This window comes from Amyelois transitella, chromosome 23 (genome assembly GCF_032362555.1).
Source record: "Amyelois transitella isolate CPQ chromosome 23, ilAmyTran1.1, whole genome shotgun sequence".
Classification (NCBI taxonomy): domain Eukaryota; kingdom Metazoa; phylum Arthropoda; class Insecta; order Lepidoptera; family Pyralidae; genus Amyelois; species Amyelois transitella.
In genome coordinates, this window is record NC_083526.1 from 471,586 (window position 1) to 484,609 (window position 13,024).

The window sequence follows — 13,024 nt, forward strand, 5'->3', positions numbered from 1 at the left end:
TGTGTTTACTGTGCGGGTTTCTTAAGATAGAACCTTCAGTGGTCGTCTTACACGCGGTGGGAGACATTCTGATTGAATATTTGAAGAGCGATGCGATTTTAATAGCCATTGTAGATGGTTGCAGAATGCAATTCAACAATGAATCTGAGAAGTGTTTGTTTCAAAACGATTGGGAGAATTACGTGCAGTTGCTGGCAACACTGCCGGAGAGGGTTGCCAACAGGCTGGAGAAGAAAACGCCTAAAGAATTCTCCCATGAGAATTATTCGTACCATCTCGTTTTTCAGCTGATTCGGACGATGGATTATTTTTCGGAAAGTTATCTTCACGAAGGGATGCGATTAGATGTGTCTGCTCTGTCGCACCTGTTATCTAAAGTGATCGTACATTATAACGTGAACAGTAATTCGGAAGCCATTTTGAAATTCGTCGACGTACTGGTGTTTTGGACGAATGATGACGTAATGAGCAAATTCGTTAGAAGAAAACTTATTGAAGCCGTTTTGAATCAACTCAATCGTCAAGCTATCGATTGTATTTCATCAATACTTCTCAAAAGATCTCCATTAGATTATAGGTCTTCGGAACAGTGCATATATCATCTATTAGGTGACAACATAAATACGAATAAAACTTGGCGTGAAATTTTAACCAGTAAGATACCGTTTTACGTGAAACTAAAAGATTTTAGAGACACAACGGTTGCCGAAAATTTGATCTATTATATTTCTACTGCTAAAGAAAATCACACCATTTTAAATAATATGATAATGAGGTTAGCGCACGTTTGGTCGGACGTGAATCATGCCAGTATCGCCAACATATCGGAGCATGTTTATATTTCGCAATTATTAGTGTTAGGAGTCAAATATCAAGTGGTCATATCGAAGCAATACAGTATACCTTGGCATTTGAACGATTTGAAAACGATACTGTTCAAAGGGATGTCGCAACATTTGAATGTTTTGTCCAAAGAGTACAGATGCATAGGAATGGCCACTATTGAGATTTTGTTCAAAATTCTCGCCGAATTGGAAGGTGATGAAGCCGCTGGGAATCTCAACTTCGATTATGAAGAAATGGGTGAGACTTGTGTAGAAATACACAAAGTTCTAAAAGGAATCTCAAATAGATGCATAATTGAAAATCCAGAAATTCCGGAAAATTATGAAGTGAAAAATGTTGATATTAAAGAAGTGTTTAATGATATAATAGATAGAGTGGTCGATGTGGAACATAAGCCAGTGAACAACACTATAGTTACGTGCGCTGTGAAAACTCCTGAGCAGACCAAAGAGATAGTTAAATCTATTATATCTGTTAAATTAGATGCGTTAAATAATCTCAATCAGGTTGATGATGATTTAGATTCGGACGATGATTTGCAGCCGTACGACATGAGCAATGATTTGCCGATGTCTGCAAAAAAAAGACCGTATTATTTGAGAGATCTGTTAGATAATATCGTCGAAGCGAAAAATATAGAAACATTTGAAGCGAGCCTTGATGTCGCTGAAGAATTAGTTTATAAACAATTGAAAAGTGAAAGCCATAAATTAGCCATTGATCTTTTGAACGTGTTCGTGCATTTAGATGAGATATTTCACGTGTACAATTTCGATAATATCAAATTTAACACTTGCGTGGCCATATTGGTCTGTCAACCTAAATGTGCCGAACATATTTGTAAAGAAATACACACAGACGTGGGCAGATATTCGATAGCGACAAAAATATTTATGTTGGACGTGTTATCTGAAGCCGCGAATAGAATTGCCAACGTGTCTCCGCCGAAAGAGGAACCGATAGCAACAGAAATCGTGACCAGAGTTGAAACCGAAAATCCACCAGCCGAAGAAATAATCAGGCAAAGATTGATAAAGAAAACTAAGTATTACCACTCAAAAAGAGCACACCCATTTTCTACAGCGACACGGAACGAATTCGCAGCAGTTTCGGACTACTTCTTCTATCCTCTAGTCAGCGGATTCGGTTTGAAGCAACTCACTTTGAGCCACCACAATTTGAGACAAGACGTCGACGACATACTGTTACTAAAATACTTATCAGTTGTCGGATATATAATACTGGCTTCGAAGAACTGTCCCAAATGTTCGACGTATTGTTGGGAGGTATTACACATGATCAAGTTCATGAGGTATACGCCGGATCCGAAGATTCTGACTTGTTGCGTGGCTCTCGTCGCGTCGGTAATACTAGCGTTGCCGCGTTCCATTTTGAACACTGAATTCTTCGATGTCATGGTGGATTTTCGATCGTGGTTGGCCGATTGTCTGAGCAACATTGACCTGACCATGAAAATGGGGGGGCCGCAGTCGGAGACGGCCGCGTTCGCTGGTCAGGTTTTGTATTTGATTGAGAAAGGACTGGCAGATGAAGACGATTAGAGTGTAAAATTATAGATATTTCTTGGTAGGCTTTTTAAATTGCACGTTCGAATGTTTAATTTAAAGAATGAATGGTTTCTCGTCATTTAATTTAATGTCGTTATTAATTAATGAAATTCTTTAATTATAAAAATACACAGGAAACAATTTAAAATAGGAATTAGGTGATGCGCAAAAGGCGGCCTTAACGCAATGCAATCTCTTCCAGGCAACCTTTTAAAGATTGTGTTAGAAAAATAAGGTACAAAGTTGTTAATTCATTTTTTTAAAGTATATCCATTTCGTATTTAATTTAACAGCGAATATTTGTTCTTTAAATTTCAATGATTTTTTTAACTTATCCGCTGTGAAATAATGTATCATTCATTCACTGTTAAGAGTTAATTTCAAATATTTGACGCTGAATTGAGTGTTCTTAGAAATTTATAAGTCGCGAGGTTGATCGAATTATTGACAATTCGAATGCATGTGTCTTATAGTAACAGTTTTACAAAAAATGGCTTTAGTTGTCTAAATCTACTATTTTCTATTTTTTTTCGAAACTGAGTTTGAACACGATCTTTTAACTTTTTCAATGATTTATGAGGATTTTTATTGTTAAAAATAAAACTCTGGCGTGACGTCATATTGTTAGCAAGTCATTGAATTTTTTTCAACTTGTGAACTATTAATATTAACGTCACGCGGACGACGTCACAAAATTATTTATGTAGGAAAAACCTTCTTAATCATTGAAAAAAAAAATATGGGACCTTTCTCAATAAAAAAAAAGTGATAATGTAGAAAAAAGTTTACTAAGCCAATTGATAGCACAACTTAAAAAGTCACTGGTTTGTTATTTTTAAATAAAAATGATGGCATGAAATGTGAAGAATATAGTTAGTAGGCTAGTTTTAATGTAATTTTAGATTTAAGAATAAACATGTGTAGTAATAAGAATTGTGATAAATTATTCACGTAATGTTTTGCGGCAAACATTTAAAAATGTAATGAAATTACCCACCGTTGTCAATAAATATTCCTGCTTTTTTGTTATTTTTGTCTAATTTCTTTATTTTTTTTCTTCTGAAAATCAAATTTTCGGACCGATACAATCTCATCTACAAAATGGTAAGTATTATACGCAATCACATGTACTTCAAAATAAATCTTAGAATAACGTTTCCTTTTTACTTGGTTAGTTTCATAACTTAGTATTCACAATAAAAGAGTTACACGAAGTTATTCTAAACCTAACTTATATGTGTATGTTAACAACAAATTTTCTCCAAAACAGGACTACAGCCAACGCCCGTGAACAACCTCCTCCAACCGATGCCAACAACACAACAACAACAACAACAGACAACAACGACAAACAACACGAAAACGACAAAAGTCGGCGCCACGTGGGCGGACAGTAATATAAAAATTGATGTTGATAATCTATTAGCACCACGATCGCCCAAAGCCGGGCCAGCGCCTTCCATAAACCAGTTAAAGTCCAGTCCAAATAGCCCAGCACACAAGCCCAACCCCGGCATGACGATGGGCTTCCAATACATGCAACCGATGAACAATAATTTCGCGCCGAGCATGCAGACTGGCATGAACAACAATAACGTTCAAAGACCGCCGTTCGCGAACCACAATTTCCTACAATGATATTGGTTACTGGCAGATGTATGCCAGAACGGTTAAGATATCTTTTTTTTTTGTTTTTTTTTTTTTGAAGCACTGGAATTGCTGAATACAGTATTTTTTTTGTCTGATACAATATAATGTATGATCTGTGTTTGATGCGTTGAGTATATTCGCGTCGGCAAACGAAAATAGTTTTTTTTTTTTTTATAGGTGCATTAAAAACTTTTTTCTTGATTTTTTTTTTCTGTAATTTATGTCTATATCTCTGATTTTATTCTCATAAAAACCGCTTTGACCACTTATAATTTTTCCTCAATTTCAGTGCATCGATTATTTTTTTTTACTTTTAATCGATTAAACATGTAGAAAATGTACGCGAATTTTATACGATTTAGATAAAGACCTCCGCGTGTCAAATAAAACCGGGCCCGACGCATATCACACGGTATATATATAAACATTTTATTTAAAAATGTAAAGAAAATGGACTTTACTGCTGAATGACATTACAAATTGTTGAATTATTCGTATAATCCTTGTTCTAACTTCGGTTAACTTGAAAAAGCGTAAGATGAATGAAATATTATTGTTGCTTATTTGAAATTCTTACCTGATAACTATATTTCCTGACAAGATAAAATTGCGTGGATAAAATTTTATAAAACATTTTTGAAAAATGATGTATAATAAAGTAATTTAGTTATTAAACTATAATTATAAAACGGTTTTGAACATTCCTTTCCTTATAATAAACGTTTTTAAGTTGCCATTTTTATCCTACGTTTTTTTTTCTGACAACACATTACAGTATCGAAAAAAATACACTCAAAGAAGTGATCTCCTAATTTTTCTAATAGTTAGTTATACCTTATTACTTGCAATATTGCAAATTACTTTAAAAATATAAATTTATGGTTCACAAATTGTCTTTTTCATTGTGAAAAAGTGTGACATTCTATTTTGGAACTTTTAAATAATAAAAGTTTCATTATGACACTGAAGAAATTTGAATTGCATAATCATTCAAGATTTGCGAAATTAATTATACTTAACACGGTTGAACCGAATAATCGATATAAATAAAATGTTATATTGTATGTACTAGGTATAAGCCCGAGTTCGCCATTGTTTCTTTTTAATCGATTTTGTACTCGATTTTGTAATTGTAACACAAATCGAATACTGTACTAATTCTTGCATGTCCCAATAGTAATTCTTCTTTATTTTCCCTGTACGTCCCAAATAGTTAAATTTGTAATAATATCTACCTATATAAGTTTAGTCTAAAAATAAAATAAAGCGTGTGACGGAACGCATTTCGTGACGTATGTACCTTCGAGGTAAGTGTAGTCCCGTTTCGATGTTGAAATTAATGTTAAACTATAGGATATTTTTATACCCGCTTCGTTCGATTAGTATATATCAGTAGTGGTGTCAAAATTAGACTTAAATCGTTGTTGTAGTATTTACTTAATACTGTAGAAACACACTTGACACAAAGATTGTATGTTACACAAATGGTTTGACGGCGAAGAGGCGATTCTGAATTTAGAATAAGCAATTCTAAAATGGATTCGTCTTTATTTTTCTTTTCTGCAAAATATACACCTGCGTGTGAGAGAATATCTGAAAATGAGATTATTTAATTAGTAATATAATGTTTATATTAAAATAAAATACTTAAATGCTGTAAATAAAAAGCATGCTTTATAAATATGCACTGGCAACATTGATTTATTTTCAATGCCTAAAGTCTTACATGAGAGACGTTATTTAAAATAGCAATCTATTGACAAGTGTGTTTTTACTTGTACATTTTAAGCAAATGAGGTTTTCTATAATTTCTTCCACCAGACTGCGCTGTAATTGACGGCCTCTGTGGCGCAGCGGTAGTGCGCTTGTCTGTGTCACCGGAGGTCCCGGGTTCGATTCCCAGCCAGGGCATGATGAGAAACGAACTTTTTCTGATTGGCCTGGGTCTTGGATATTTATCTATATAAGTATTTATTATAAAATATAGTTTATATCATTATATATCATTGAGTTAGTATCTCGTAACACAAGTCTCGAACTTACTTCGAGGCTAACTCAATCTGTGTAATTTGTCCCGTATATATTTATTTATTTATTTATTTATTTGTAATATGGTATATAGCTTTCATATTACGATGAAAAATAATGAAAAGTGTTATATCTTTGATCAGTTACAACACAGCATTTGAGTTAATGCTTTAGTGCTGACATCTGGCGGGAGACATTTCATAAAACCCACATTGTAACGATAGGTACAATAAATTACTATTGGTAATCTTGAACACACAAAAGATAAAGGTTTCGCAGTCACTTTAAACGGGGTATATTTAATATATATTTATTCGCATCTTTTTAAATATAGAGATGAATTTTTTGAAATAACATTATGATATTGGTTTTTCTTAAATTGTAAAAATATATTTGGCGTGAAAGTCGATCAATTTTATTTCATGTTTTTAAAACTTTTAATATGTATGTAATTAAATTTAAAATCAATGCCTCAACCAATAGATATGCTATAATTAAAATGATGCTGATAAATTTAATGTCACCTTGTTATATATTATGGTACTTAATTCTTATTTATTGTATTTTTGTTAAAATCAAAATGGCGGATTATGTAAAGTATATGTACCTTAGCAATTATATTTAGTTAACAAAAATTTATTACAAACGAAACTTGTATTTTAAAAATGTATATTTATCATTTCATAGTTGATAGTCGGATTTATGTAAAAAAGAACAATATTTGGTTATGATATGGATTAATTTTACGAGTAGTTTACCTACAAAGCATTTTAAGATGTCGATAATTGTCGATTATTTTTAAGCTTGACCAAAAATATAGCATGCGCATACAGCGCTATATTGCGGATTAAAAAGTTAATTGAAAATTTGAGCTGGCAATAATTACTCGAAAAATAAAGTAAGCATAACCCAACGCTGTTAGATATCTCCTTCCATAATTATACATATTTTAAAACAGGTCGGTTTGTATAAACCGACCTGTTAAAATATTTTATAATATTCCATTGGAAATTCCATTGAAATGGATGTTGTTAAAGAAAATGCTGCAGTGCAGTTTGTTACCGCTTATTCTGGACCAACGCTCTTTGGAAGCGGCACTAATATAAGCTTTGAGTAATTTATTCTACGTCAACCAATGTTGTACCTAATATCAAAATATGTGACAGTTATTTACTATGTGACGTTCAAAAATTAATAATTTTTTTAAATTTGATTTTTCTTGAATTGATTGACACGCATTTAACGTGATAGTGAATAAAGTTATTACCGCTATAGTTCTGGTCAAGTTTTAACTTCGGATGCATTTAGATCATTCCATAGCGTTGTGGTGGAGGCAGCTATTTTTTTGTTTTAACGTGCATTGATATAACGTTTAAAATAATGTATTTTTTTATTTAAGTACTACTTGATGGAGAAAAATTTGCTGATCAACAGTAGATTTTCAAATACTTAAAAACACAATGAAATGTCAGGTACGAGCTAATAAGGCTACGGAGGTCATAATACGGTTATTTGACTTTATTTTTTGGATCAAGGTCACAAGCCAATTTGAGTCCTTACCGATAGGACGATAATTATCATTATAGTCAACACCGCTAGATTCATTTTATACGTGTTTTATTAGTAATTACTTAAATTACATTTATATCCCTTACGGAGTAGACAAGTTTGGGTACACAAACTTGGGATTCTTTTTTAGGCGATGGGCTAGCAACCTGTCACTATTTTAATCTCAATTCTATCATTAAGCCAAATAGCTGAACGTGACCATTCAGTCTTTTCAAGACTGTTGGCTCTGTCTACCCCGCAAAGGATATAGACGTGACCATATGTATGTATGTACGTACGGAGTAGACAGAGCCATTCTCTAAAAGTGTCCATTTTTAGCTAGGTTTTATTTACTAACAACACTGTCAATCTTAAGATAGTTTTTCGAGAAAATTGCGAATTATGCTCAATTGTTCTTTAAATTCCTTTCAATATATCGAAGCACGTTGAATATACCAACTTCGACTATCAATAATTGTATAAACTTATTATAATATATAATATAATTTTGTAGCACACAACCCGATCGGAAGGGGGTTAGAAACGATGTTTGGGACCAAATTATTGAGAATGAAAGTTATTTTGTCGCGACAGCAATTCCGGTCGTGTCGTGTTTAGAGTGCTTCTGTAATGTTGGTGCATTGTTTTTTGTATGTAATTTGTATATTGTAATGACGCGTGGATTCAAGTTTGTCAATATGACAAGTCTTTTGAGGTCAAATTTTAGTTGAAAAAAAAAATCTTAATAATTCTTTTCACGAAAGTATTTGAAATTATCGATAAAACAGCCTTTCCCAAATTTAGAGCATCGGCCAAATATGTTACAATCACTAGATGATATAAAAATTTTTGTATCGCGATAAATTTGCGATTGCAAAATGAAAAAAGTTTCATATATAACATGTATTTATTGGTTTATCAAACATACAGGGGGCGTGGTACGAGTAAATGACATGCTCGTAGTTATAATTCGCAGTCCCATTTCAATGAGCAATGCGATTTACCAGATATCCTGTATATTTTATCTAGGCCTCAAATATTTTCTCATCTAGAAAAAAAAACGTCTACTTAAAAATACATAATCATGTATATGGTAAAAACTTGAATCCATGATGTCACAGTACTAGCGTACCTGTATATAAATTAAAAATTATTATTTAATTTTTAAATGTTCTTCCATTAATTTCGATTTATGGAGGCGGAAGCAATAATAATTTTTTAAATTTATTTGTAGTCTATCTATAAAGATGATTTTATTAGTTTAGTTCTTATAAATGTATATTTCATTGTTGTACGTCATTGATTTATAGCCGCACAAGTAATATTTTATTTTCATGGAGCATCCGTTATATGAAACATATTGACTCGGGATGGTTAAAGCCTTTGCCGACCATTCCGAAGGCTTTTTCAATCATATCAATACAAATCGTAAAATTGTATGAAAATTAACAGAATAAGTGTAATCACCTAATAAATTCGTATCGCGATGAATGTATTTCACTGTACCGACAGCAAATTAAGTTATCTGAATGAGTAAGCTAACATCGCATAACATAATTTGATATGCTGTCTGTATTACTGAGTAGATACCACCAATACAATTATATATCTGATGTTACTCTTCGGATAGAATTAAGATCGACGATGAATTATGAATAAACTTAATTATTATTAATTATTTTTATTAATTCTATTTAACCTTTTCTATAGAAAGTTTTTGGAATAGTTGCAGATCAAAATCCGCTCAGCGAAAAATATCAAGTGGACTTCACCCAGGAGTAGGTGATGTCCACTTGATATTTTTCATCATCATCATCAAAATTAAAGTATCTTCCCCCTCCTAACGTTAGTCCCGGTTGCACCCTCCCACCAGGCGGCTGGTGGGTCTTCAAACTGGTAGTACACTTTTTAAGTACCTACATACTTTTTTTACTAAATATTATGAGACAAAGAACATTTTACATTAAAAAAAAATCGTTTAATATTTTTCTACTCATTTACATTCATAATACAATTCTAAAACAAAAGCCGGGCTAGAAGCGTAATTATTACGGGACGACACAAACAGACAAAGGCGTCTCTCCATCAATAAATCATAATAATAAATTACATGATATTATTTATTAAAATGCTCACCACCCTGGAGAGGAGCCCAGGGTTCGCCCTTGACCATGGATCCTGGATTCGACGAGTTATTCAAAAACAGCCATTGATTGGTACATGGCCGATTTGGGATTTGTACCTATGCCTATAGAAAGCATATGTAAATATAAAAAAAAATTTGGATTTTTGAGACAATAATAATACCATAAATTCATTAAAGCATTAATTTATTCGTGAAAAATTGAGCGCATATAAAATTAAGCCTAAAATTAAATTCTTAAACTAAAAAGACCATTTAATTAATTACCTATTCATTGTCATCACTTATATTAATTTAATACGAATTCATAATTAAAATAATAATAATTATCACTTAAATGTAAATTATTATACGAAAATAAATTAATTTACCGTTGTTCTCAACTCCTTATTATCAGTCTTTAACATCGTTAATTCGAGATGGAATTTTATAACACTGGAATGGAATCAACTGGCGTATTCAAAGATTGCGGCTGATTTTACATATTTATTTCAACAAGAAAATGTAAAAAAAAAGAACAATTATTGAATCTTAAATGACATTATTTTATTATAATTTTTTAAATTCACAATCGTTGACTAAACTGTGTGTATTCTATTTCCAACTATGTATTTGTCACTTAAAGAGTTGGAGAAAGTATAAAAAAAAACATATGCCTTTTCAAAGATCGAGAATTATACAAATTCTTAATATTGAATTGAAAATATTAAAGGAATTATCGCCAAGATTTATTTTTGACTTATTACAACGTATTTTGGGCTTTAAGGTGTAGAAAATTGCTACATTTTTAAAGATGTCTGTAGAATCAGCGACACAAGTATGGCTGTATTAAAATATTCCACGAAGAGCTTCGAAATTAAGAAATTTGTGGACAATTTAAAAATAAAATCATACGCTCTTAACATTGGTGTTATTTTTTTTCTTTGTAATAATTGCTTATGAATAATATTCAATGCGCTTGGATGACTCGTACATACAAACATGTATTTTAAATGTAAACTAAAAAAACATACATTTTTGCATAATAGCCGGATATATTTGCCTATTTTGATATAAAAAAAATTAAATTTATCTCTACTATCTATGTATATAATATATCTATATTCAATACATAGATAGTAGATTCCTATTGTAATTTAACACCTCAACGAACATATTAAAAAAAATTAAAATGGCCGCCGACTGATGAGAGGTTACACAACATCGCAACATAGGATGTAATCATTCACAAAACTAAGTAAATCAATACATAAACATATATATTGATTTACTTACTATTTATTCATTATTATTATAAATATATATTAGGGTGCTTCAAAATTGTTCGAAAAAATTTTTTTTTTAATTATTGTAACCGGGCACCTTTTCGATAGTTACCATAACACTAAAAACTTACGGGGGATTTTTTTCAGATTTTTTAAATAGGTTTTAGGGGTCGCTACCGCCTTTTGAAATATAGAGAAAAATAAAAAATCATGTTTGACATGAAATAATTTTTATTAGAGCATTATTATTTAAAAAATGAGAGAAGCTTTTAAAGTGTGATGTTAAATCAATATTTTAATATGAATTATTTTAAAAATAACGTATTAAAGATGTTTAGAAATCAAATTAAGATATCAAAGTGGACTTATTTGTGTTAGGAAATCTTTTCCTATAATCTTTGACCGCCAAAAGCAAATATTGTTTCTGCTCCTCATTGGTGGTATGAAGACGATTATATTCCTCCATGAGAGCTACTCCTCTTTCCGCTAAATCATTCACAACTTTCAAACATTGTACATATTCTTTACATTTGGTGTAATCATTGTCATAATTCCAAGAATTCACATCTTTTTTCAAAAAATCGCACGGCACTCCAATTGTTTTGAAAAAAGTGAATGTATTGTTTGTAACAAAATCTTCTAAGTTTTTGTTGAGGATAAGGTCACGATCAAGGGTCACTCTTTTAGGTGGATCTTCTGACCCTTGAATTTCGAGAGCACTGACCATCTTTGCTTTTGTTTCCGCTGTAACATTGTCGTCGAAAAATGCCAAGGCAACGAGCTCCTCAGACAAGTACCAAAGATGTCCTGTCATTTTTTTCAGTGCAACCTGTGCCAGTGATTTGTTAACCTTCTCGTAAGCCACCAAGTCCTTCAAAAGCTGTAAATCATTCTTTGGAGCTGACCTCGCGCAAGGTGCTTGGTACCAGTATTTTGCGTAAATTAGGACAACAAAAATGCAAACATCTCTTAAACCTTTGATTTCTTTTTTTGTAATTTTTATCTGTTGTCTAAATAAATACATTTTTAAAGCATAAATTGCTTTCGCCATCCATCTGGCTCGATGCAATCCTGCAGGTGCTCTAAACGATACGCCCTTTTCTGGTGTTCCTCCCAAAAAAATCACAATGAGATTTAGCAACTCCTTGTAATCGTCTCGTGGTTGAAACTGATTCAACTGTTGTGTGGCAAAAGAAATCATTGTGTCACTTATATCTTGGACATCCTTTAATGTGTCAGGGTCAGAAGTAACTGGTTTGAAGTCTCCTTGGTCAATTTGAGGCCAGTTTTTTTGAAACTTTTTAAATATCTGTATTTCTGGCCCACTTGAACAACCCAATGCCAAAACTACAACCGCTTCAAGTACGATTTCTAAAATATGGTGTCTGCACGCCAACCATAATAGCGGTTTTTCTAATTTTTGCTCAAGTAAAGTACAGGCTCCATTTATTCGCCCAGTATTTGAAGCAGTGGTATCAAATCCCATCGCCTTGATTTTATCACTTAGACCCCATGATAACAAGGTATCAACAACAGCAGAGGCCATTGCCTGTCCAGTTCCATTTGGCAGTTTTGGAACAGCTAATAGCTGATCTATTCCTTGGCCTGAAGCTAAGATTGGTAAACGGTCGACAACTTCATGTCCCGTTATATCTTCAAGCATTTTACCATCCCAGTGAACGGTTAGTGGGACCTCGGGCTTGAATTCACTTTTAAGGGACTCTGCAATTTTTTGTCGGCGCTGGATTCGTTGACGGCGAATAGACGATGAACTAATGTTGTAACTTGAAACGTCACAACCTGCGCTCTTAAGAGTTGATGTTAAAACAATGGCTGCTTTTCGGTCACTTAGCTTAGCAACGTCGAGACTTACAGCCAAACGGTCGTCGACTATTATCTTCTTACTTCTTTTTGGTTTTGTAATCGATGTAGATGGTTTTGGCGACGGAGTAATAGGTGGACTTGATTCTTCAATA

The 13,024-nt window shown here is 32.6% G+C and overlaps 1 protein-coding gene across 1 annotated transcript in view; it reads left to right on the forward strand.

Moving 5' to 3' along the window:
* LOC106132850 (clathrin interactor 1) overlaps positions 1-9,315 on the forward strand; it is a 34,996-nt gene extending 25,681 nt beyond the window's left edge. Inside the window, exon 11 of the mRNA XM_060951060.1 lies at positions 3,685-9,315. Within this exon, the coding sequence (XP_060807043.1) occupies positions 3,685-4,052 (368 nt within the window). The 3' untranslated portion in view covers positions 4,053-9,315. The remainder of the gene's footprint in view (positions 1-3,684) is intronic.
* The last annotated feature ends 3,709 nt before the right edge of the window (positions 9,316-13,024 follow it).